This window comes from Podarcis erhardii, assembly GCF_964252035.2.
Source record: "Podarcis erhardii genome assembly, chromosome: 7".
Classification (NCBI taxonomy): Eukaryota; Metazoa; Chordata; class Lepidosauria; order Squamata; family Lacertidae; genus Podarcis; species Podarcis erhardii.
The window spans coordinates 21,632,453-21,659,992 of NC_138511.1; the positions used below are offsets into that span (position 1 = coordinate 21,632,453).

Below are 27,540 nucleotides of genomic sequence, written 5' to 3' on the forward strand. Positions count from 1 at the left end.
CTGCCCAGAGTGGAATTAAAAGTCTGGGAGCAAGCAATATCCCTCTGGTTGAAAATCCATTACAACCCTAAGGGACTGTTACCTCACTTCCTGGCTGCAGTTCCCTATCCTCCTTGGCTTATGCAAATAACTAATAAGATCAAACAAATTGGCCTAAACCCTGAAAATCATCTTATTGGAACTCTGAACAAGGCTAAAGTAATTATCACTCAGAGACTCTACGATGTCGAATTACAACAAAAAGACGCCCTACTCCCGGAGACGTATAGATCTTTAAAAGCTTGGTCTAATTTTTCAGCTGCCCCTTACTTAACTAACATCACTAACGAAGCTTATAGATGGGCTTTCTCCAGAGCCCGCTTTGAGACAATGCCCTCAGCAGTGCTGTACGGCAAATTTACGCGGGTACCAATGCATGCGCGTCTCTGCCCCTGTATGTCTAATAAGGTAGAATCTGTCACTCACATCCTTCTATTTTGCGAATTCTATAGTGAAGAACGAGCTCAACTTATTTTGCCGCTTTTATCAAAATTTATACCCCTTCAACATTATTTGGAATCCTCCCCCGAAATTCTACGAAAATACCTTCTGGAAGATTCCTCAAGCTCAATATCATATGAGGTGGCCAAATTTTGCACTTTAGCAATCAGGAAGCGTAAATCTCTTTTGTTGAATGGCACACTGCGAAGCTCCCTTGCGTAATAATTTTCTTTTTTTTTTTTTTTCCTTCTTGATGCTGTTGTTGATTTCCTTTTGTATGATCTTGTGGTGTTCTGTGTCACTGGCTTTTGCCGCAATAAAACTTGACTTGACTTGATAAATCATGTTTAGAACACCACTGCACACACGTAGCTGGCTGTAAAGTAACATAACGTTATATGTAATAAAACTGTAATTTAATTGTCATATCAAAAAATGGCAAAGCACAGTTCCAGATGGCAATAACATATCATATTACTATTAACCTTCTATATGTATTTATTGTCATAAAGCGCAAGGATTGTCAAGTTCAAAGATTGTCAAGTCCAATGATTACAACGTACGGTTCCTGTTGGCGATGCCATTTCATACTGATATTTTCCTTTTGCATCGTCCTATGTCTTGAGAGTGTAACAAACAGAACTACTTAGTAACAACAAGGCAGTTCTCAGGATACACCTGTTTCGCCCATTGGGCTTCTTCAGTGACAAGGTTTCCAGGAGATTTTTCAGTAGGTTTTTTCAGCTGAGAGTAGCCCACAGGAACGCAGAAGCTGCCAGTCAGAGTCGCTCTGTATCAATGACCATTGAAACTAAGCTATATAGGAGCAATCCCTGCAATGGGGCAGGTGCATTAGGTGATTAGCTGTAAGGCTGTTTGACTATTCAAAAAATACTAAAAAAATACTATTTTTATATATTCTTAATGCTTTTAATTGCAGTGTTTTGCTACATTGTTGTGCACTGTCATGGGCTCCTTTGGGAAAATGGACAGGACAGAAATTTTAAAACCAGCCAGTACGATGTGGAAATCGTAGTCCCAAGCAGGATCTAGAATACAATCTCTCAATCTGCTCGTTGGATCATCATCTGGCTTTCTTTGCAGTGATGTTGTGCGCTACTTAAATTCCTTTTTCAGGTGGAGATGGCAGGGATCAAATTATAGGATTAGAAACATGTGCAGATGGACATTCCCTCCTGGGACAAGATGTTCTCTCTCCCTCCCCACAGCTTGTCCGATCCTTTTCTTATGGGAACCACCAATTCTTGACACACATGTAAAGGCAGATTTTAGGCTCCGGGGGCTTGGGGCTTTATTTTGGCTAAAGCGGCCTAGAGATCCCACAAGTCCCTTTGTTCTCCTGAATCCAACAGCTTCATCTGCAAGCTGACTGAGGCTCCAGAGACAGGGCTGTCCACAACCAACACACAGCTGCCACCATTAAGGGTGAGCCCTATCAAAGAACCCAGCAATTATGTGGATCCCTGGTTTGTCCTGAAAGCTTCTGCTTTTTAAAGCACTCTGTGAGCTGGCGCCAACATCCGCTGGGACTGAGCCATAACCTACTATTGTCCCAGGATGTGTGGGGATCAAAAGGGAACGTTGATTATCGAGTTAGAAATAAAATAAATAGCACACACTAGGACAAGTCTGTTCTCATTTCCTGGCCCTCCGAAACCTGGAAGGTCTGCCTGCAAAGAGTGCACCAGCGTGAGCATTAGCTTAATCTTCACAGGGATGGTCAAGGTTTTCGGGCTGGTGGGTGCCTTTAGGGTGCTGAGAAAGCATCATGGGTGCCAGCCGCAAAACGGCTGCTGGAAGAGAATGACATGAGACAGAAAGAGAAAAGACCATAAGATGGTATGGGCATGTCCGTCCACGGGAAAGGCACCGACCTCAGCTACCACAGTCGCTCACAAAGAGAAGCTCTTTGCATCCCTCTTCCACTTGGAACAGAAAGGCAGATGGATGTGCAGTCCTGGCAGCCAATGAAAATGTGACCGTGTTCTGTGCAGGAGACTTTGAGCCTGTGCAAAGAGAAACTCAAGAGCAAAGGCTAACATTGTGGATTCTTGAAGGGCTGTTTACAGAGACCTTTTACGGGCACGGTGGTACTGCTCAGATTTGGTTCCCCTTATTCTGGAACTCAGCTTCAAGTACAGGAGAGGGCCGCTCTCAAGTTGTTACAATGCAGATCCCACTGGCATTCAAGCCCAGGTTTTTGGCCCAGCTTGTGGTGGCAAACTGCCAGGATCAATGCCGTTGAAGAAATTTATGGTGCAACTCCCATATTGTGTCCAGTTCTGGAGGGCTCACCTTCTCTCATAGCCACATAGGTAAAGGTAAAGGGACCCCTGACCGTTAGGTCCAGTCGCGGATGACTCTGGGGTTGCAGCGCTCATCTTGCTTTACTGGCCGAGGGAGCTAGCATGGTGTGGCCAGCATGAATAAGCCGCTTCTGGCAAATAATAATAATAAATAATAATAATAATAATAATAATAATAATAATAATAATAATAATAATAATAATAATTTATTATTTATACCCCACCCATCTGGCTGGGCCTCCCCAGCCACTCTGGGCGGCTTCCATAAAAACCAAAAATACAGTGAAATATAACACGTTAAAAACTTCCCTGAACAGGGCTGCCTTAAGATGTCTTCTGAATGTCAGGTAGTTGTTTATCGCTTTGACATCTGCTGGAAGGGCGTTCCACAGGGCGGGCGCCACTACCGAGAAGGCCCTCTGCCTGGTTCCCTGTAGCTTTGCTTCTCGCAATGAGGGAACCGCCAGAAGGCCCTCGGCGCTGAACCTCAGCGTCCGGGCAGAATGATGGGGGTGGAGACGCTCCTTCAGATATACTGGACCGAGGCCGTTTAGGGCTTTAAAGGTCAGCACCAACACTTTGAATTGTGCTCGGAAACGTACTGGGAGCCAATGTAGGTTTTTCAAGACCGGTGTTATGTGGTCTCGGCAGCCGCCCCCAGTCACCAGTCTAGCTGCCGTGTTCTGGATTAGTTGTAGTTTCCGAGTCACCTTCAAAGGTAGCCCCACGTAGAGTGCATTGCAGTAGTCCAAGCGGGAGATAACCAGAGCATGCACCACTCTGGCGAGACAGTCCGCAGGCAGATAGGGTCTCAGCCTACGTACCAGATGGAGCTGGTAAACAGCTGCCCTGGACACAGATTTGACCTGTGCCTCCATGGACAGCTGTGAGTCCAAAATGACTCCCAGGCTGCGCACCTGGTCCTTCAGGGGCACAGTTACCCCATTCAGGACCAGGGAATCCTCCACGCCTGCCCACCTCCTGTCCCCCAAAAACAGTACTTCTGTCTTGTCAGGATTCAGCCTCAATCTGTTAGCCGCCATCTATCCCCCAACTGCCTCCAGACACTCACACAGGACCTTCACCGCCTTCACTGGTTCTGATTTGAAAGAGAGGTAGAGCTGGGTATCATCCGCATACTGATGAACACCCAGCCCAAACCTCCTGATGATCTCTCCCAGCGGCTGCATGTAAATGTTGAAAAGCATGGGGGAGAGGACAGAACCCTGAGGCACCCCACAAGTGAGAGCCCAGGGGTCTGAACACTCATCCCCCACCACCACTTTCTGAACACGGCCCAGGAGGAAGGAGCGGAACCACTGTATGACAGTGCCCCCAGCTCCCAGCCCCTCAAGACGGTCCAGAAGGATGTCATGGTCGATGGTATCAAACGCCGCTGAGAGATCCAGCAGAACTAGGAAACAACTCTCACCTTTGTCCCTAGCCCGCCGGAGATCATCAACCAGTGCGACCAAGGCAGTTTCAGACCAAGGCGAACCAGAGCAGTACACGGAAACACTGTTTACCTTCCCACCAGAGCGGTACCTATTTAACTACTTGCACTTTGACGTGCTTTCGAACTGCTAGCCACATACCAGGGTTCAAATCCCCACTCCATCATGCAGCTCACAGGATTTATGGTTGTGGGGATTAACCGAGGACAGGGTGAACGATGTCTACCACCTTCAGTGCCTTCAATAAAAGGGTGAGGTATAAATGCAATAAATAATTCTTGCAAGTCACTTTGGAGTGTACTGACCTTGACTGACCTGCGCCAGCCATGGAATAACATTTTAGAATTTCCACCCTGCCGTTTTGACTTTAGGGTTCAAAACGCCTATATAAATATATAATTCCTCCGCATGGTGACTGAAACAGCCACTACTACATCCCAGCTTCTCCTTGCCAGGCTCCCTTTCCAATCTGCTCCTTGCAGCACCATCAAGATCCACTGTAGGCAGTTTAGAAGCTCAACAGCGGCCACTAGTGCTCATTCCGATCACTCATCTCAATGCTGTGGTTGTACAGCAGTTGAAATGCTGCTCCACCTGTTAAACTGGAAGCCAGGACGTACCAGTGCCTCACCTGGCAGGTGAACCTGGTTACTGCCAGCAGCTCTTAACAGTTCTTCCAGTTGCAAACAGAGGCTTGCAGCCAACTATAAGTTTTTTTTTAAACACTACACCTGTTCAAATGAATGGACCTAGGTTAGTCATGCCTGTTAATTTGAACGGGTCTAATCTGAAGACGACTAGCATTGGATTGTAGAACCCAAATATTCCACAGCTATAGCTAGAAACATTTGTGGTTATTTTTAGCCAGGTGTCTCATTTTAAATATACAAACAATCCATAAAGGACTCTTTGCTAAATATATAGCCTAAGCAATGACTAGCTCAGCTGCCAAATGGGTCAGCATGCATTTCAAGGCAGGGCCAGAGCCACAGCTTGCCCTCTAAAATAGGTCAAACAGGGCAGTATTATGGTGAGGACTTCTGGAGTAGGTGAGACTTTTCGTTTTCAGAAATTTCTTTGAGCTTCCATCATTCAGCAGAACTTTAGGAGCCAGAAGCTAAAGTGGGGGGAATCCCATATTAAAGCAGACTGTCTTAAAATTTCAGAAACCAAAGCCTCACCTATAACTAGAAATAACCCTCTCCACAAACTTTAGCAAAATGGTAGTTGGAACCAGGAGCAGAATCCACTTCTACTCCGCTGGTGCAAATTTGGTACCAAGAAAAGCCGCCACTAGTAATCCATAAGGAAAGTTCCCAATACTACATATTACTCGCCCACCACTCACTGAGAGGCCCACCTTTCCATGCCTAGGGATTCCTTCCATATGACCCCACCCATTCTCTTTTACTGCCACCCTCCCCAGCATGAAACTTGTGAAATGTGCATGTGGTGTCTCCTGCCTTCCATTCCCACCTCCCTTTAAATGCCTTTGGTTTATCCCTCTTAATCCTCAATTTACAAATGCAATAGAGTTTTAAAGCCAGGCATGGAGAACCTCTTAAGCTTCACAGGCTAGATCTTTATCTCCCCTAATGGGCCAATGTTGACAAGTGGACAGTCCCGCCCCATCACCTGACCTGATGTCAAGATGGAACCTGGATGGCAGTTCCATCAGGCACCTGCCAAAGCTGGCTGACATGTGGGAATGGCTCCACCGGAGCACTCCTTCAGGGAACCCATTAGCAAAGCAGATCCCAGCAGGATTGAACCCCATCCCTCCAACATCAGCCACTGACAACACTTGGGACAGGTGGGCATGGTTTTGGGAGAAATGACCTTAACAGCCAAGAATGGCCCACAGGTCAGAGGTTCTGCAATCCTGCTCTTACGCAAATGGCATGAACTGTCCTGCAGAACTTTGAATCTCAGGTCAGTATTCAACTCACTTGGTGACCTTAGGCAAGCCACTACCCCCCCCCACAGCTCCCTGCTTCTCTACACCCCCTTGCTGATTTCGTGGAGCAGGAAACTCAATTTTTACCTATGCATTCAGACATTGCTACAAAAAATAAAAGCAGGCTTTAAAAGGAGTAGAGACGTATAGGAAGCCAAGTTCAACACCCCATACAGAGGTACCTCTGGTTACGTACTTAATTCGTTCCTGAGGTCCATTCTTAACCTGAAACCGTTCTTAACCTGAGGTACCACTTTAGCTAATGGGGCCTCCCGCTGCCTCGCGATTTCTCTTCTCATCCTGAGGAAAAGTTCTTAACCCAAGGTACTGCTTCTGGGTTAGCAGAGTCTGTAATCTGAAGCGTTTGTAACCAGAGGTACCACTGTGCTGCTGCATTCTTCACCTGTCCACCAGTGGAGAAGCTCTTATTAACTATTCCTTAGTTAAGAGTTAAGCCCCCTGGGGTTGTGCACAGGCTAAAAACAAAGCCGTCTCGTTTCCAATGCTGATACTAAACAACCATCCTAGGAGAGGACAGAGGCAGAAGGTTTTTAAATATAAAATCAAATACTTTAATGAAAATCTGGGAACAGGAAGACAGCTCAGATATACCACTAAAACGGATATTCCTGCGCTGCATACAATTTCTCTCTTAATATAAACACCTTCTTATAAGCAAGCAACGGGAGGGCAAACTATCAGTTCTTCAAGAGTTTTTAAAGATCCTGAGTAGAGTTTATCTAAACCACATAAAACGTTATATTATATGAAAGCATCCGAAGTCCTGAGCTGGTGGCCAGCACCAGGCATTTCACCACGTTTTAAAAAATAGACAACTTCCAACACACTGAATCTAAATACTTTCACATTTCCACAGAGTTCTTTATGCAAAAAGAAAGAAGGGGGTGAGGAGAAGTCTTTAGTTGAGGAATTTAAATTTCTCAATATTCAGTATGCAGGTTACAAAGCCCCCCCCCCAATTTAATTCAATGCATTTGCACTTTGTGGGTGAAATTCAACAGGTTAAGGCCTTTCTCTGTCCTTACTGTTCCAACACCAGATATATACACACACAAAAAGGCCGCCTAATATAGGCATTGATTCTTATAAAATTAAAAAAAAAAAACCTTGTGTTCTACAACGCAATCAAGTCCACTGCGAAATAAACGAACAAGGACTGCTGTTAGCACCAAGCAACGCTGTATGGTCTGAGTGTCCAAAATCCTTTGGGGCTGGGAAGGGCAATGTCTGAACACTCTGACCAGCCTCATAAGGCAATTCTCTCCACAGAGTCCAATATTATTTGGAAACAGTCCTGCTTCTGTAGCAGCAAAGGAAGATCGCCTGTCGAACACAGACAGATGATCCAGGAAGAGAGGGAGGCTCTCCCACATTATGAGGAGACTCAAAAGACATCCACCCCTCCAAAAAAAACCCAACCATAGTAAATGGGACATGTCACAATTAAGTCCTTCTAACTATCCTTCCTTGCACCAAGCAGGCACCAAGAGTTTTAAGTTTGTGAGCCTCTGGAAGACAGAGCAAGAGCTCGCGTTGTCTGTTCTCTGGTCCTGCTCATCTGCGATGCCGGCTGTGGCCTGGGTGCTCTCTCTCATAGCGGTGGCCCGGCCTCTCGTAGGAGTGGGGCCTCTCGGGCCTCTGATCCCTGTAGTAGTGGCTCTTCTTCTTGTACTTCCCAGAGTGGTCTGAGCGTTCTCGCGAGCGGCTCCGGGACCGCGACGAGCTCCTGCTGCGGGATTTCCGCTGCTTGGGAGAGGTGTATTTGTACCCCTTGGCCTTCTTGTAGCTCCTCATCTTGGAGGCTTTGTAGCTCGAGCTGCCATGGTTGAACTGCCGCGGGGGAGAGTCACTTCGGCTCCTTGAGCGGCTGTGGGATTTGGAGCCGCTTGATGGGGAATAGCTTTCACTCTTCCTAGTGGAGGGGACAAGGGGGGAAAGGCTTCAATTTGCTAGGAAATTTGAGAAAGACACCCCTGTGGCTCCAATCGTGGAACAAGAACACCCCACAGGGACAACAGCATTCCTAGGCACCTATAGATGGGTGCTCCAGGTCCTATCACAGAGCTTTGCTGTTTTGACATTAATGATGTTGTCATCATCATCAGGTGCAGCAGAAACATTGAAATGGCTGCAGAAATACTGCTTTGGCTCTGGCAACAGTGGGGCTTGGGGAAGAGAGAAGCAGAGTCTCTGGGCTTAATGTGGTTGGCCTGCAGATCACCAAGCAATTGTGCCTATCACCAGACATGTTCCCCATGATTTCAGCAAATGAGGACCAGGTGTTTGCCAAGCTAAGATCTCCCCTCCCTCACAGCTTTTAAATCCATGCTGGAAATTAAAATGCCTGTTTCAACTTCTCCTTTTATATCCACATTAACGGGTGAAGCAAGCAATGCTATGGTCTTGTATGACCGAATCAAACACATGGAAAACTAGCAGGTCAAGGAAAAGTCTAGGGGAAATCTCTTTCCCCTGTGACATTTAACAGGAATGCTTTTCCCTAAATGCAGAGGTTCTCTTTCTGTGGTGGAATACAGAGCCAAGTGTTGCAGCCTCTGTGAGGACAAGGCCCCAAAATCATCTGAAATGCCAGAGACAGAGTGCTAGCCAATCACTACCACTACATTCACCTGAGACGCTGCTCTAGAGAGGTACAGGGTTGCTCTCTTCCCAGCTTGGGTATCGGTAGATTTGGAACTCCAGTCCCTTCCAGAGCGCACTGCAGTACATACCTCTGCTTTGGAGATGGTGACCTTGAAGGAGACCTGGAATAACTCTGGTCTCTACTTCCACTCCGACTCCTGCTGTCTCGGCCTTTCTGAACGCTGGAAGGTTAAAGCAAGAGAATGTAATGTCAAAGCAGCAAGTGGCCCAGTCAGCCCTTCAACCTAGGTACACATATGCCCAAGGCAAAAATCAGGACAACCCACTTCTGGGGCAACACTGTCACAATAAGGCTAGGATGAAGTTAACAGAAGCAGGTCTCACTTATCTGGACTCAATATGACCTAGAGATGTGATAACCTGGGTTTCCAGAAAGCATGTCCCAAATCCTTAAAGCTACTTTAGCCTGTGCTAATATCGCCCCAAAGAGGCTCAGAGACCCTTTTGCCCACAACGTAATTTAAGTCAGACAGGAGGCAGTAGCCCTGGAAAGAAGCTTTGACTATGCCAAAGCCACACCTATAGTCCCTCATGGCCTTATGGAGCAGTGCTACAGACCTGCACTGCTGCAAAAGCATTCAAAGAAATAGATACAGGGGGGAAAAGAGACCAGTTTATCGTGCAAGGCCCTTACCCATTGACGGGACTGTTGGATTTCATCCGCTTTGTCGCTTCCATTTTCCGCTTGGCATTTTTTACCACCTGCACAGCAAGTGGAGAAGGCTTGGTGCCTTTATTTTCCTTTGGAGACTCTAGAGATATGTAAGAGGAAAGTCCAGTCAAAACTTAAGGGATGACATGCTTCTATGTGCCATCACCCATAATGCACTTTTACAGATAGGGGGTCATATCCAAGTAAGTTCTACTCAGAGTAGACCCACTGAAATGAATGGACCATATTCAACCATGTCCAGGAAATTCAGTGGGTATATTCAGCGTAGGGCCAGCACTGGAGACAAGCCAGCACCTTTAGATTACAATGTTCCATGTCCAGAAAAACCCTGGAAAAATTAAAGTCAGGAGTGCTGACACAAATCTGCAAGTTCACCATAATGAGAGCTTTGATCAGAAAGGCTGACAACTACTATCAAGACCACAACAGGTCCTACTTTACTTAGCATGTTAGGGTGCAGCGTACATGCCAAATGGGATACAACTTCAAATGTGATCTTGCATGTGTAATTTACCTGTGTGACATTCCATGTGGCTGACAGCTCCTTTAAAACTAGGTTGCCGCCACCCATTTGTTTATTGCTACTCTGGCCTGGGAAGGCATTTCATTTTGCATGTGCAGCTGCAGAGAACCAGATTTAAATGAGACACCAACCAGATGGAATGCTGTACCGGCTTCCTACATGCCCCAGCCATCAATTTCAATTGGGTCACTGTGTTGAAGTGAGGCCTAAAGTCATCCTCCTCCTATAAAAGGCAGCACATGTGAGCAGACATCTAATTTGGTACAATTAAGGCCTAAACCTTAATAAGGATGGGAGGATTCGTCCCATATCTAGAGAAATTAGGCCTGGCCAATACAGAGCAAGTAGGTAGCACAATGAATGACATGCACAGGTTTAGTTTGGGGGTCTGTTTCTTAATGCTCTACCCTAATAACTCCTTGCAAGGAGAAACCAGCACTGCATATAAAGAACTAGAACCTTCCCAGTGATAGGGTAGTTTTTCCATTTGCAAGGAGTTTTGTTTTGAAGATGGGAGGGTATTCAAAAATGATACTGCACCCATATTCCTGGCTATACTGAGATAGTGTGAGGAACCACACATACAGGACCAGGGATACCAACCAGTTTTGGGAGCAGGAGAAAACCCCGACACGGTATCCAAATTGGGTGTTCCATCTGGTAAGAGGCCTTTGGCTTGCGCTTTTGCCTCTTCGATGGCGAGCTTTTTCTTCTCTACTCGGCTTTCTAGGATAGCTAGATCAACCTGTGGAAACAGGTGTGTGCTTTAGCAAAATATTGATCTGGCACCGACATAAGAGCATTGCATAGACAGGCTTTTCCCCAAAGGCTTACAATGGAAAATGCGAGGTAAGGCAAAGGAACAAAACACCAGTCACTTTTATGAAATGTGCTACTGGCAAGGCTACCTTCTTTATTAAGCAATATTACTATTATTATATGCACAATTTGGGCTGCAACACAAATCCCAAATCTGTATGGCAGGGAGGATGGAACAAAATTCTCCAGGTACTCAAGATGAAAAAAAGAAGAAGTTTAGATTCTGGTCCCCAGAACTTGGAAAATACGTGCCCTGAAGTCTTAAAAACAGGCCAGTGAGCTTTCCCACCTGTTTGAAAAACTCAAAAGAATAAGCAGGACCAACCTTTTTACGTGTGTATAATTGCAAAATTTTCGTGCATATCTCCTGGATTTCCTCTTCCGTAGCTCCAAACAGCAGGAACCAGTGAGGGCGGTTTGGAAGTGGAATCTGTAAGCAAGACACCGTTCACCATTAGTCACCAAAAAACCCCAACCCATTCAAAATCACTCTCAAGGATCACTTCACCTTTCAGACAATAATCACTCTCTTAGCCTTTTACTGTTTATAACCAAGGAGATGGGTGGTTGTGAAGGAGTTTAAGTGGTGTGATTTACATCAAGGCAACCTTTTTCCTTAGGTCTGAGCTCCCATTTTCCTTCTGTGTATGAATGAGGGTACTGAACTGGGAAAGGGGGAAATGTCTACGTAAGTCACCATTTTCCTTCTGCACATGAGAGCAAAAATAAAAAGGCAGCCACTATAAAATCCTCCAGATTTGTTCATTAAACACACTCATTGCGGCAGTAAAAACTCCACAAGGAAAACAAGAGCATCTTATATAGCATGAATCAGGTTAACACCAACCTCCAGGGTCCTAGCAGCAAGGTAGATGCAGGCGCAAGCGATGCTCTCGGGGTGGAACCTTACAAAGACATCTGTCCGCAGACTGTCATTCATGTAGTTCCTGAGAAGACAAAAAGGAGGGGGGAAAGTTGCAGAAGTCTGCTGAAATCCCCTGCTTTGGCTATGCTGTTTTAAAGGCACACTGTAGCTAGCTGTCTAGGGCATTCTACAGCTGTTTGAATCCTAGATAATCCTGTGAAACCTGATAAGAAGTTGGAGTGCACAGATTTGACAGGGAAGGACAACTGCCAAGTATTTATTAACTGGATGTTGGCATTTTATGAAAGAGAACCAATTTTAACTTCACTTTTCTCCCTGCTATGAGCTACTGGCCTGTTCTCATGCAAAACAACATCAAAAATTCATTTTATTTTACGGTAGGCACAACTTTTGAAGCATAATTTGAAGAATTCTGTCAAAATCTACGTTTTATCCCGTCACGCAGAGCGACATGCAAACTTGAAAACGGACAGTCTGAAGTCACAGGTCCGGCTAGAAGTTCTTTGTCGAAGGAACGGGGCTTTTCCCAAGCATTCAGAATCTTCTGTCGCAATCTTCTTTTGGAGTGTCCAGTCTCCACTCAGGAAAGTATCCGACACACAAATCGCTTTTAGAGAGAGCAAGAGAGCGCCACAGATATTCAGTCCAGGTGTCTGGTATTGTCACTGCTGAAGGACCAAAGTTCTTCAATGGGTTGTCATTGGGCTGCTTCCAGACTGCCCCACTGTAACAAGGTTTCTCAACACAAATGTTCACAGAATGAGGCAACTGTAAAAAATATTGCACTGTAAAAATATTGCACAAAGCCCAACCAGAACATTTCACGCATTTCTGTGACCTTAAAATGAAAATCTGAAGGATAATTCCTTACAACACACCAAAACGCACAGTGGACAAAACCCAGAACAAAGTTTAAACAGTTGTAAAATGGAATGGGCCTATGGTTTGTGCCTGTCATAAAGGTGCAAATTAATATGTGACCAATGTCACTATACCAAATCAGGCTATGCACATAATTCCTACATAATTTGTTCAAAACCAAAGCAGCTGAAGAATATGGGGACTCTGGCTTTGGGTAGCAATGATTTCTAGTCTTCAATTAGCAGGTTTTGAAAAAAATACTATAGTTAATTGGATCCAAAATGTTTCCATTGCCATTTACACTAACCCAGATGAGCCGGGATTTTGAAGAGTAGGCCAGCCCTTTAAAGGCTTACATCATTCTTTAAAAGTGTTTCGGGGACCTTGAAAGTCCTATTTTAGGTGCAACCAAAGGGACTGCCTGGGTGGTCCTGTATTTATTTCCCCACACTGAACTGCACTATCTCACAATATAATCCAAGTTCCAAAAGCATTTGTTATGATGCATGGAGGAAGGAACCCGTTGCAGATATGGATATACAGAAGTAGATATGTGCAGGACCCCAAAACACACAGTTTAAAAAGTACAACAGAAAAAATTTGAGGTGCTATGAAGTAACATATCTTCTTATTACAATGGTTATGCTTTCAAGTATGAATTAAGTTTTTAAAAAACCCAACCCCACAAAGATTTTAAACCCAAGTTTAATAAAAGTCTGTGGTGTTTTTTTTTTAAAGGACATAAAATGGGAACAAAGCATCCTGACAGTAACACAAACTTATCTGAAAAATGCACAAATAAAATTTAACAAGTTAAAAAAAAATCACAAGCAGCAGTCGGCCAGTTTTAACTCGACTTGTGTACGCATACCACCTGTCTAGAGCCAGCCTTCTCTCTGTGGAGCCTGCTTGGGTTTGACTGAAGACGGCAGTTATCCCTGCACCATAGCGCTTGGGCAGCAGAGGAGAAGTCTTAGTCACTTACCCTCAGAGGCTACCCTTTGATCAAAAGAGTACAGAAAAGAAGAGTCAAAAGAGGTTCTCTTTCAAAACAGCCAGACAATTTTAGTTAGTAGAAACACAAACTTTGCTTTCAGGTCAATTTTTAAATCATGTCAGTTTTCACAGGTTACCATTTGTCAATGTATGCTTTCTTGGGAGCGCGCGGGCGGGGGGGGGGGGGGGTTGCGATATTTAATATAAACCCATACCAAGAAAGGGGCAGGTAGACTACATATGGACACAATATATTGCATAAACAATATCAAGAAGCTGAAAACTGTATGAGCAGGGTTGTTTTTACAATAATTTTCAAGTAAAATCATGGCATGGCAGAAGTGACCACCTCCCCACACTAGGAATGAAGGGGGTAGATCTATGGTTAACACCTTATTCAGAGGCAGCATACTTCTGAATGACACATGCTGTTGGGCAAACAGGGGAGGGCGGGTGCCTTCACGCCCTGCTCCTGAGCAGTAACTTGAATGGGCAGGAGTAAAAGGAAGAAAGAGCAAAGGGTGCATTTGTGAGGGTGTAAAGCTCTCTTACCATTTAAGACAGTGTCTGAATCTTTAACAAAGAGGCCCGTCAACTTGGGGTGATAGAAGCGGCATTCCAGGCTAAGACTGGAACCATACTCATGCCACGAACATGGCAGTGGAGGAGAAAAGTACTGACCCCACACATGACATATTTTTGCCATTGCCCCGCTGGCCTCAATAAAAACAAGAAACATCAACTTACCATGAGGTCTGGACCAGGTGTTGGTTACGTTCACATTCTAATACCTGAAGGTACATAACGATTATCTGGAAGATACGGGTGATTGAGTTATACAGGTGATCCAAGTGGTGGAAAGAGGTTTTCATCTAGACAGAGGAGGGTACCCATGCAATGCAGGTTATTCTACTCTGGATCAATGGCTTGATATATACGGTGTGTATAAAATGTTAAGAATATGTTTTAGGATGTCAGAGAAGTGGTACTCTTGAGAGTATGTGTGCAGCAAAGCTTCTTTCCTCTGCACTCCTCACAAGTGTCTCTTATTTTACCCCAATATTATTTGGCAGCTTTCCTTCTTCAGTCCTTGCTTCAAAGATATAGGAATAACAAAGAGGGAAATGGTGGAAGCACTTCTATACAAAGATTTGTTGCAATGAATTAGTAACACAGGTCAGATTTTGGGGGGGAGGTAGAGAGAAGAGTATATGATCTACTGAATCAAGACCCAGAACCACAAGTTTTCCTTTTTTCAAAAATGGAAAATACAAGAAGTACCAACGAAAGAAGAGAGGCAGATGAAAATGATGGACTCTGGAACTGGCAAAGCTAAAGGAAAAATCTGAAACCAGCATGATCAAGTATTCCAAAAAGACTGGAGTATGTTTACAGGATATTTAAAAGATTAATTGTAAGCAATTAACATCACTAGCAGGGTTGTCTGAACACTTGCAATGAGAATTTCCCCCCTTTTTATATTTATTTAAATTTTGAGTAAGGAGTTTATCAGAATTGGAAAATGTACAAAATGCAATAATATAAAGGTTAATTATCAAACCCACAAGACGGGAGGGAAGGAAGTCGAAGGGCTCTAAAGAGCCAGAGACGTAAAGTGGATAATAATGGTGTGATTGTATATTATTAAATGGAAAACTAATAAAAATTGTGTTTTTTTTAAAAAAAGACCCAGAACCACCAGGATGTTCCAACAAATGCAGGCAAAAAGATAATAAAGGATGGTGCAGATCTGAGGACTGAAAAAGTGAGAGAAGATGGGAGCCTGCACTACTGGGTTATCATAAGCTTCCACTCATGGTAACCCCACCTACTACTGAAGGGTTCACATTTCCACAGCTGACAGGTGTCAAACCAGACTGAATTAACCTTAGAAAATGCTACAATGTATCCTGCCCATTTTTTTAACCCTGCCCTTCCTTTACAGGGCAGAATTCAATCTTACAATCAAGACTTACAATCTTATTAGGTATGTCAGGTTTTGTAACATGCACTGTCCAAGACGATCCAGCAAACCTAAGACATCACCTGGGCTTTAACCTGTTGAGCATCCTGGGGGAGCCAGCCTTGAGTGGCTAATGCTGAAGTAATGATGTAAGTGGCATAGCTAGAACATGAGCACCAAGGGCAGCTAAGGAAGAGAAGGCGATTGTGCCATGCCTGAATGGAAAGAGGGAGGCCTGTAAGCTTCAGTTGGGCACAGAATTGGGTCCATACACCTGATTACCTATCCAGCGCTGCCTGCTTATTGGCACAGTTAATCAGACATAAAGAGATGCTAGACTGGTGCCATCTATGAAGTGGGATGTCGTAAGTGACGTACCAGCCATGACTGCACAATTGGGACAAAATAAATTGAAAGTGGCCAACGAAAACTGTCTCCCTGCTTCTTTAAAGTGATAGAACATGTCTCAATTATTTTCAGGGCAAAAAGTAAGCCAAACAGTAAAACATACAAAGTGGGAGGAACAGAAGCAGCCACCAGTCCCTCTCTGAAGTAGGAACATCTTAGAAACACAAATGTAGTTCTGCACTGTGCCACTTGTAGGGCTGACCCGCCAAAGTCTTATCACACACTACCCAATAGATACACAATGGTGTTGTTACCTGCTTGCACAAGAATAAGCTGCTTTCATGCCAAGGACTTTGAATGGAGAACTCAAGCATAGCTAAGTCTAAGCAGCACCTAATATCTGAAGCAACCAGTCTTCATTCACCAAATAAGACAGGATCAACTAGCAGGCAATTCTTGAAATGAGAAACAAAGACTGCCAATATTTGGCTACATTAAGAACAGGCTAATTTCTTATCCACTGCTCAGAGGGAAAACTTAAAAATACAAAAGAAATACAAACCTTGTGGGGATGCTTCACGTGTACGCAAAATCCCAACTCCTTCAGAACTCTCCTCTCAGCCTTTATAATTTGGTTCTTCAAGTTAACGTACTCTTGATCCAGTATCAAAGGTACAGGCTTCCTGGGATTTTTTTTTTAAGGGGGGGGGTAGAAAAAAAAATCAGCTTAAATCCCTCCTACAAAAGTAGAGCAACAATGGACATACCTCAGTGGAATAACACAACTTTGGTGTCTCATGGGAACAGCATGAGAAGATTAAATTTGGACCAAGTTATCCAAGGAACTGGAGAATTGACTGTGGAGACTTTCAAGTCTGTAACTGTCCAGGCAACACTGGCACTGGTCGCCTTTTTGAACCCCAAACCTCCCTCTGGAACAGCCGACTTGTAGGAGTCGTGCAAACGTACTCCAAAAATGACCCCTCTCAAGAAGAAACTACCAAAATCTCAGAGAAGAAGCACCCACCTAGGCAATCTTTCAACCCTTTGAAGTTACAATATGAAATTGTAAAATTTCACCCAGACACCGCTGAATGAAACGAAAATTTCACCCAGACACTGCCACTAGTTGAGGATGCAACGAGGGCTGGAAAAGTTGGAACTCACTGAAACTTTATTTCCAATTAGGTTTTTGGGGGGAAGGCGGGGTTCAGGGACATTCTTTGGGGTTGCATGAAATCCTCTGGAGTTTTGGGCAGGGGATAATGCAAGTCACAAATGGCCCTTGAGTAATTGCCACGATCCCTGGAAACAGATACTGTGTGTACTGTGTGAAGGTACACAGTTGGAATAACAGTTGACTTACTTTTTCTCTCTCAGATACCGAAGTCTGTGGAACACATTAATGACATCTCTTATCCGCCTTGGGGCTTCTTCAATTTTCGATGCCAAGTGAACACAGGCCATCGACACATGCTGTAAAAGAATATGGAACATAGCTAAGTTTTATTCTGATCTCTTACTATCTCCAACAGTTGAAGGAGCAATAACATGCAGAATATGGCCACCAGACTAGTGTAAGCATCTTGTACAAGGAGCTTCACCATGCATTTATGGGCACATTGAGAAAGGGATATGCATTATCTTTGAAAGCCCTGAACAGCTTGGGACCAGGGTGCTTGAAAGACCATCAGTTCAGATTTGACCTTATCAGGGAAGCTCCTTCAGAGAGCTTCTTTCCTATGGCTGAGTCCCAACTGTGGAACTCCCCTCTAAAGGAGAGACCACAAATAGATTTCTGGAACTTTTTGCCTCAAATGCAAACTATGGAAGAAAACCATTTTAAAAATTTTTTTCTAGAATCTCAGGATTAAGAATCACTATGTTACAGAGATGGCAGAATAGCTTGCAGAATACATTTCAGTGACTAACACTTCAGCACACTTGCTTGGAATAGGTACAGCTGAGATCAATAGGAATTCTTTGCAAATCAGTGTGCTAACACTGGGCTAACATGCAGGAAGCTCAGCAAACTAGTTTACCATGCTTAATCAATAAAATCAAATTGATACCAATTATTAATTGAATAGAACAAAGCCCATACCTCCATGGAATGCTTCACAAATGATTTTGTATAAAAGAAACGCTGGAATAACACCTGCCCCGTAGCCATGGCAACCTAAGAAAGAAAAGTGAGACTCCATATTAATATGACAGTAAATACAGTGGTACCTCTGAATGCAAACAGGATCGGTTCCAGAGCCCCGTTTGCATCCTGAATAGAACACAACCCGTGACTGCGTGTGTCGCGATTCGCCGCTTCCGCACATGCACACATCATTTTGAGCGTCTGTCCATGCACAAGCAATGAAACCCGGAAGTAACATGTTCCGTTACTTTCGGGTCGCCGCAGAGCGTAACCTGAAAACACTCAAGCTGAAGCATATTTAACCGGAGGTATGACTGTAGAGATGTTGGAAGGAATGCTAACAGACCACAACTGATTCGGCACCTGTAAGACCACTATAAATGATTTAAGCCCTGACCAATTACAAGCCATGGATATTTAAGAAATGTTGACTATATAGTTGGGGAGGCACATTTATTTCCTTTTATCCCCATACCTTACTTACTTTCTTAGCTCTGCACTAATGCAGCAGTCTGAATCTTTCCTATTCAACATTGCAATATTAATCATACCTACTCCGTAATAAGTCCAGCTAAATTTAATATGGCTTACTCCCAGGTAAGTGGGTTAGGATTGTAGCCCAATACTCCTGCATGGATCCAGAATCCTAGTCACACAGTATAGCTTCTATGTGTGTTACTGCCCTAGTACTGTGAAGCCAAACACTTGCTAGAGGAAAGAAACCGTCACTGAAGACCCTCAAAAGATAACCCTCCTCCACAGATAATGTTTGCACCATTTCTATCTTGCTCTTCATCAATTTCATGATACCAGAGTGAATTATAATAAAACAGAAACAGTAACATAATTAAAAAGGGGTGGAGTGAACTCAAAAGAACTTCTCAGTGCTCTGTCAATTGTACGATGGGAAGGTGGGAGTCACAAGTATTTTTAGGTACAAAACTAGCCAAATTGTAACCATCCTCATCCAATGACTCTAACTTGGCTAGTGAGTTTGAAACATTTGCTTGGTGTTAATACAGGTCTTCAGACCATACAAAGTTTACCTGCCCACAATGCTTTGCTCATCTAAGCTTCCCTCCAAAGAGCCAGCTGTTAAATTTAAGAGCTAAATGAAAGAGATCGTAGTTCCTCCTCAAAACTAGGCAACACAGTCCTTTCAAAAGCCAATCAATGAGCACAAAACATTTGATCAGAGGCAGTCTGGAAGGAGAAACCAAGAACAGATTCCCCTAAAAACCTGAGAACAAAAACAAGTCGCTAGATACAAGGCAAGATGAATCAGCCACAGTGAACTCGTCACAGTTTCAGCATCAGAGAAATGTTACCAAAAACTCTTCTAGTTTGAACAGAAAAAAACACCACCACATCCTCCTCAAAAGGGTGGTAACCAGCAGGCTTGCCGGAATGTCTTGGCAAACATACAAGACTAGCAAGGGAGGGGATAGCGTCATTTCCGGGCAAGACCTGTTACATCACTCATTTCCTGGAATAGAACTACTGGCTTGCGAACCTCCTCCATTAAGCAGGGTTTTTCCCTCTCTGCCTTCCTCCTTTTCTTGGGACACTGAAATCCCCATGCCAGGGTGGGAAGGGGTCCTTATCAGAATCTTTAAGATCTACTCATCCTTGGCAGCCTAGGGTCCTCAGTTCTAGGGCTCAGCTGTCCCGGAGGAAGAACAACACCCCCCCTCCAGTGCTAGTGAGGGAAACTGAACAAAGCAGCAAATCCAATCAACCACCTTTGTCCTATTCTCCAAACATTTACATCCAAAACATGGGAGGTCTAGTCAGTAGGCTTTCCTTTATCAAGACCAGGTCAGACAGTCTCAAACAGTGCTTCTCCAAGTTGCTTTCCTTGCTTTTGGGAAAGACCACCAACTCTTCTTTTCCCTTAAAATACAGCAGCTTCTTAGGAACCCTCCCAACTGAAGCCCCAGCATAAAGCACAATTATAACAGTACATTATCTCTACTGCATCTGTGTATTATATAGCTTATATAAAAAAGTACACAAACATATTACACACATAATGCTAACTTGTTTTCTCCAGAAAGCCATCAAACTACTCTTCCAAAATGGTTTCTGCTTGGGGAAATGTGTGTTATAACCCCTGCCCCAACAACACAATTCTACCACTTCTCAGCAAGCTTTAAAAAAGGCCCTATGTTCAATTTTTAATGTAAATCCTACCTCATTACACCAACACACACTCCTCCCTATAGAACTCTTTTCCTTTAAGAACATCCTGCCCAAATCCCAGATCCAAAGCATCAGTCAGTCCATGTATTACAGCATTATCCTCCCAACAATATCTGTCTAGTTTATAGTGAAAACCATTATTTGTAAATTGGCATCCAGCTCTTAGTATCCAGTTATACTGCCTCTGGGCATAGAGGTTCCACTAAGCTATCAGTGCCAAGAACTAACGACAGACCTGCACACCATGTATCTATCCAAATCCCTAACCCCCAGCAAAAAAAATCTAGATGTGCCTTGCTTTGCCAGCCCAATGGTTCATTTAGTCTAACGTTGTTTGACACAGCAGTCAACCAGCTGCCCATGAATTCCTCCTGTTCATGAATGAATCCAGCCTTCATAATTTTATTTAATCCATTACAGTAAACAGTCTTTCTGTATCTGTCCAAATATCCACCTAGTTTGGTAGCCAGTTTCCAACTGTGACCAATCAAATACTTCCAGAAACTACATAAGCAAGGGAGAGCAAGAGTCCTCTCCCCTGGGGGCTCCACTTTGCTCTGGATGCAAAAGCCCCACTTTTGCTTCCATGACTTGGATACCACCCACGAACCTGAGAGTTTTGATGCAGACATCATGACTACCAGGCAAATTCATGAAGGTTGCTTAATGCTATAAAATAACTTGTTAAATTACCACAGACTTATCCTCCAAAAGTCAAAAATTGCCTTGATGAATCAAGCCAGAGGTCCTATTAAATCGACTCTCCTCCTCGAATAAGTCACACTCAGAAAAGGGTGTGTGTGATGGTGTACTATTCCAGTCCAGAATGGACAGAACAACCTGGTATATGACTATTTTCTTTGATGAATTCAACACCAATGTTAACAACAAAGTATTGCATTGTAAAACCTTAAATGATAAATATTGGATCCAGATGAAATTAGTTGTGCTTAGGTTCCAACTGATTTCAATGGGAACTAAGTTCTGGATTTAACTCCAGAAGTTCTAGGAGAATACTTTTTCTAGTCTTTTGAAGTGTCACAGGTCTCTGTTGCTTTTGCTGCAACAGATTAACAAGGCTACCTCTCTCAAAAAAGCTCATTCTGTTGCCAGGTACATCCAGAGGATCAGAGGAAAGCTGAGGTGCCCAGAAAGAGAAGTGGGGTGGGGAATAAAAACAGAGAAGCTTGAACTTTATTGCTCTCTATAATAGGCTTCTCCACTTTTTACTGGGTATGTATTAATATATTTAGACACACTGGAGAGTCATGCTTTTTAATCATATATATAGATATATAGCATGGTAGCACTTTTATTGTAAAATAAACTAGCTGCAATAATTAGCTAAAAGAGATCCAGTGTGGTGGTATAGTGTGGCTGGACTATTACCGTATTTTTCGCACCATAGGGCGCACCGGACCATAGGGCGCACCCAGTTTTTTGGGGGGGAAATAAAGGGGAAAAAATTATTTCCCCCTCAGGCGCGGGGCTGGGGCGGGGGAAGCTCGAGCTTCCCCCGACCCCAGCCCCCAAACAGGCAGCTCTCTGCAAGCCGTGGGAGCGCTCCCGCTGCTTGCGGAGAGGTCCGCGAAGCCTGGGCGCGCTGATCTCAGCGCGCGCAGGCTTCGGCATGCTGGCAACTCTCCGCAAGCATCGGGAGCGCTCCCGCTGCTTGCGGAGAGGTCCGCGAAGCCTGGGCGCGCTGATCTCAGCGCGCGCAGGCTTCGGCATGCTGGCAACTCTCCGCAAGCATCGGGAGCCCAGCGCTGGCCTCCCGCTGCTTGCGGAGAGGTGTGCGAAGCCTGGAGAGCGTGAGGGGTCGGTGCGCACCGACCCCTCTCACTCTCCAGGCTTCAGCAAAAGCCTGCATTCGCACCATAGGACGCACACACATTTCCCCTTCATTTTTGGAGGGGAAAAAGTGCGTCCTATGGTGCGAAAAATACGGTAAACTTGGACCAGGCCAGAAAGACCCAGGCTCTAATTTCCATTCAATGAAATCACTGAGTGACCTTGGGCCAGAAACTTTCTAACCTACCTCATTTTACTGCTGTAAGGAGGCAGGATAGAAATATAGTGATTCTTTATCTAAAGCTGTCTGTATCTTCCCAGGAAGAACGGAACTTTTTCACAGCTGTATAAAAACATACTACTAACAACGACCCAGGCTTTGAGAACACAGAGCTAGGCAATATCTATACCACTATCTAAAAACTCACCAAATAACACTGCAGCTTTTCAGTTTGCCAGAACACTTTCCATCAGGTGAGATGGTATAAAAAGCAGGAGCTTCGGGGAGGGGGCAGAAAATGAATAAAGAAAGGAGGGCCGGGATGGGACAGCACCTAGAGTTTCATTACGGAAGGAAAAAAGAATTCACCCTCCACAATTCTTGTATACTTTTCCAACTTATTAAGACGCTAAAGAAAATAGCTTACTTTTTATCATATAAATGCATACATATGTACAAAAGCCACAGTACATTACCTTTACCTGCAATTCTCTTACACTGACTTCTGGATCGACTTGTGAAGCTACCTGAATGACTCAAAGGCAATATACATTTTTTTTTGTATGAACTAAATACGAACTAAGTTATAAAAATAAAAGCGCTGGATCCTGAAGCCTCGATGTCTAGATTCAGATAGGACAAAAAACAACACCACGACAGATACACGCTCAGAATCTGTAACAGGTTCTTTTCCAACCGTCTTCCAGAACCTTCCAACTGCCCTCAACCGCCCCACGAAGCCCCCTCCCGGTTCTCTCAGACCTTTTCTCTCCTTTTTCTTCCCCGTCCCTCCTTAATCCCATTTCAGGGCCTCCCTTCCAGAGGCGAGTGCGGCCTAGGCCTTAGGTTTAGGCCTAGCGCTCGCTCGCTCCTTCCGCACCTGAGGAAGCCGCAACAGGATCCCGGCGGCCTGGATGAGCTCACAGCCGGTGACTCGGAGCTGAGCCTCGGTCTCGGCGTCCAGGCCGCTGCTCATGGAAGGCGTGAAGCGGAGGGCGTCGGCCGACAGAAGGCAGTTTTCCAGTGTGATGAGGACCCCCGAGTATAGCCGGTCGCCGATGCGGACCGCGCCGGGGGGCGGAGGGAGAGCCGGAGGAGGAAGGGCTGGCGGGCAGTAGCCGCCGGAGGACGACGACGAGGACGACGACGAGGCCACCGCTGAGCCGGCGAGGCCGGGCCCTACCGCCGCCAGCGCCGCTGCTCCTCCCGCGGCCGCCATTATCGCCGCCATCTTGTCTCGACGTCGCTCCCCTCAGACTGACTCACTTCGCCGCCGCCTCCAAACCCCCGTCCGCGCCTACGTCACGCGCAAACCTTTTGTCTTCCCACCTCCTCCTCCTCATTGGGCAACCGCAAAGACGCGCGTCCTCCTATTGGGCGAAAGCGCCGGCTTTTTCCGTTGTGACGCAACGGTTGGGAATTCAACCGTCTCAGAACGAGGCGGGTGAAGGTACGTTAGGGAGATGGAAGAAAGGCAAAGTTTTCCCGGCATGCGCTACGCGCACTCTCTGGCACGGCTGGCTCACGTTGGGTTGTACCACTTCAGAGTGAAGGGGGGGGAAAGACTTTAAATAATTACGGTTTTTATCCTCTTTTTAATTTTTTAAAAAACCCTCCGATAGAAAATCACCATGTCATGAAAAAATCCTGGCACTTACTTTTAAAAAACACAGGTGAAATTACCACCTCGTACTTTGAAGTGGTACAGTCCAGGTTACGTCAGGCGAGAGAACAGGGCCCAAAATGCTCCCTTGCCTCAGTTGCGTCAATGCCGGAATCGACCACTCTCGACTCGAGCTAAAAACAAAGGAAGCTTAGGGTTGTACCCAACTAAGTGTTATTCCGAGTAGACCTACTGAAATTGGTGCGCCTAAATCAATCATGGCCATTATCTTCAATGGTTCTGCTCTGAAGAGGACCGTTTGCCACAACACTGGTTTTCCTGCCTTGTCCTCAAATTTGTTTTAACACAGAAATTGAACCTGTTTCCAACTTCGAAATTTGGAGAGGGACCAAAGTTCCCCTTCGTTTTCAATTTGGCTTTTAGACAGCAGTCCTACACAGACACTCTTACTACGGAGGAAATCCTACCGACAGGAGTGGGACTTCTCGGTGGGCATGCCTTTAAAAGCTGCACTCTTAAAATACTCCCTATTAGTAAGGTTGCAATCCTATACACACTTTAAGGGCAAGCCGCTACTCAGCATTGGATTTATTTATGGTGGTGTGGGCAATTCCCCCCCCCCCAGGTGCTGAGCCGATGGGGAGCATCAGCATCATCATTAATAATAATAAAACCAGTAGTTATACTGGTACCTACTGAGAAGGCTCATTAAAAAAAAAAAATGCACCTAGTTCCTACCAGAGAGCAATGGCAAACTAAACTGTCAGATTGTGCCAAAATGGCAAAACTGACCGGAAAGCTCAGGAACCAAGAAGACAAAAACTTCCAGAAAGAATGAGAAAAATTTATAATTTATAATCTGCTGTAAGCAGATGAAAACATTAGCAGGATTTTAATCTCACTTGTAATGTAACAAATACTGTGAATAATATAGATAGATATAAAATATAGATTATAATATGCAGTTGAAAATGCCAACATTAAGACCTGCAGAGATGGAGGGAGGTCTTGAGATTCAGAGAAATCTCTATATGGAAATGTATTTGGTTTTGTTATAAATTTATATTTGTAAAATCAAATAAAAATGATTTTTTAAACAAACAAACAAACAAACAAACAACTGCACCAGAAGGAATTACTGTGAAAATAAGAAATAATTAGTGGGCATGCCAAATATTGCCCTTGCTCAGGGTGCCATATTACCAAAGTCTGTCCAGCCCTGTCTTTGAACTCAATGTAGGGAAAATATTACTTCCAAGGACAAGGGGAGTAAAGATTGCTGCATTCTTATCAACTGGGTAGTGTTGTGAGAAAAAACCTTCTCCTTTTCCCTTAAGGGGTACCCAAGAGCCCATATAGAGTCCTTTTGTAGGTTCTCTATCAGTAGGAGAAAATAGCAGACCAACCTGAGAATATTGAGAAGCAAAGCAGCTAGTAAGCCTGATTTTTATTAAACTGTTGCAACAGGGTCCTCGCTCACAAGCAGGAAAGAGGAGGAACCCAAAACAAAGGTGTGCCCGCCCTCATACAGGCTTTTTAAACTGCCCACCCTCAAACTCCAGACCACCCCCAGAAACATCCTACATACTTCACCACCTCCCCCAATGCATCATACATACACCACATGGGGTGATCTAAAACAGAATCCTGAGTGTTTTATCTCCTGTCTGGCAGGTTATCTGATTGTATTATCTGGGTTTTGGCCACTCTTTTGTTATTATAACTATTTAATTCCTGAATCCAGGTCACAGTTCACAGGCTCACCCTATTCACACTTTAAATGTGCCCTTAAGGAAGGATTTGTGAGTACAGAGAAAATGGTTTTTTTTCATTTCCTTTGATCTTGCAGAGACATATTTGAGGTCATTTTGGGAGAGAAAATGGTTTCAGGACTTTACTGTGATTTTCAGACATGTGATTTACATATTTGTATGTGTTTGCTTGGCACATTTATGAACATCTATTTTTTATATATAAGACCTTAAAATTCTTATAACAGTAGATTGTTTATTTCTGTCATTTATTTATTTGGAAAATGTAGATGCACACACACATGCCCTTCCCCAATACATATGCAATCCCTAAAGTAGCTTAAAACAGCAATTAAAACAATCCCATAAAATAAATCAATTAAAACAACCCCAGAAAAGAAATCAAACACCTTAAGATTAGAAACAGTCTTGCCAGATACAAGCAACGTTCGGATTATGTGTAACAGAAAAGTTTTAACCACTCTGTTGTAAGGATGTCAGATGGATTTCATGCGTAAGGCGGAAAAGATTCATGCATGTAACAAAGTGATGAATGAGAGGTCACTCTAAAGAGGAGATGTATCTCTCCCCCCCCTCCCGCAAAAAAAGGGCAGATCTGTATAAAATTAGCACTAGCTAATTTATATGTATAGATGCAAATTTAGAAAACAGGATGGAATTTAATAACGCAAGGATCAGTATCTCACCATAGTGTTAGAAGACCATGCCCTGCTCATCTGTGTTAATTAATTGCTGACAGGCAACTTTGAAGCCCGCCTTCCTTGAACCCTTATATCCCTTATTTCTTCAGCCGGACAAACCTTCAAATAGAGGAATGCCCTACATAAAGTAAGACCCATGCCTATCTTAATCATGTCTCAGTCCCAGACACGACAGTAGACCTTAGTTGGGAGGACAGGTCGTATGCAATGAGATAAAGGTCTCCTGGATCGAAGCAATTTACCTTTAAAGCCCTTTTCACGAATGCAGTGGGGCTTATGCGAAGTACACCTTCATCAGCTTGTGCGTTAAAGAGCAGTGAATTCAATATTCATTGGGTAAACTTCAAAACAATAATCAATTTTCTGCAACATTTTTACATCCCCCACACTGGCAAGAATTTGACTGCCCCAGGTAGAAACTCAGGCCCCAGTCTAGCTACCAAAGAAAATTAAGAAGTTTGATTCATTTATGTCATTCTTTTCATGTGAGGCAGGGAAATCAGAGGACCGTGGACCACGGAAGCTTACACCATAAAACCAGTTTTTAAGGGGCCACAAGTTTCTTGTTTTCACTGCACAGAAATTGTTAGAGGTTTTGTTTGTATAATGTGTTGCTTATGAAGATTGTGACCCTCCAGAGCAAGGCATTATGCACATTTACGACACAGTCTCATAGCCCCTTCAATACCAGGGGACGACAAAGTTATACAAACTTTGTTGGGAATAAGTCCCACTGAACTCAGAAGGACCTACTTCTGAATAAAAAAGCAGGTCAGGTCATAGCAGAATCTGCTCATTGTTTAATGTTTCTCATAAAATACTAGATTTATTTATTTTTAATGCAAAGAAGCAACATGTCTTTAGATGGGTTTATTTTAAACCCTTTATTTAAAAGATTTTTAAAAAGGAAAGGTGCTGTGCTCATAAATCACCAAGGCCCAGTGTATCTGTTTAAAAACACCACAGTTGCATATTCACACCTGTATACATTCTGCATATGCTTAGAAATAAGTTGAGGTGATCTATCTGCTATAGATATTTTGGAAAGTTGTTAGACACCTCTTAAGATACGGTAATGAATTTTGCACCATGGCTCCCGAGATCAAGG

At 44.1% G+C, this 27,540-nt stretch overlaps 1 protein-coding gene across 4 annotated transcripts; it reads right to left on the minus strand.

The window, feature by feature from the left end:
- Positions 1 to 6,767: 6,767 nt before the first annotated feature.
- CCNL2 (cyclin L2) lies at positions 6,768 to 23,642 on the minus strand. 4 transcript variants are annotated; one of them, XM_081871067.1, is made up of 11 exons: positions 23,216 to 23,642; positions 18,078 to 18,152; positions 17,340 to 17,449; positions 16,536 to 16,656; positions 14,410 to 14,474; positions 11,767 to 11,866; positions 11,245 to 11,349; positions 10,704 to 10,845; positions 9,539 to 9,656; positions 8,973 to 9,065; positions 6,768 to 8,152 (listed from the first exon to the last, which is right to left on the minus strand). In XM_081871067.1, exons 1-11 carry the CDS (start codon positions 23,564 to 23,566, stop codon positions 7,795 to 7,797), a joined length of 1,638 nt encoding a protein of 545 aa, XP_081727193.1. In that variant the 5' UTR covers positions 23,567 to 23,642; the 3' UTR covers positions 6,768 to 7,794. The 4 variants fall into 4 exon arrangements, with proteins under 4 accessions (XP_081727193.1, XP_081727194.1, XP_081727196.1 ...); XM_081871068.1 differs by lacking the exon at positions 23,216 to 23,642 and having other exon boundaries at positions 16,536 to 16,652; positions 17,336 to 17,449; positions 18,078 to 18,103; XM_081871070.1 differs by lacking the exons at positions 14,410 to 14,474; positions 16,536 to 16,656; positions 17,340 to 17,449; positions 18,078 to 18,152; positions 23,216 to 23,642 and adding an exon at positions 13,541 to 13,666.
- Between the last annotated feature and the right edge of the window lie 3,898 nt (positions 23,643 to 27,540).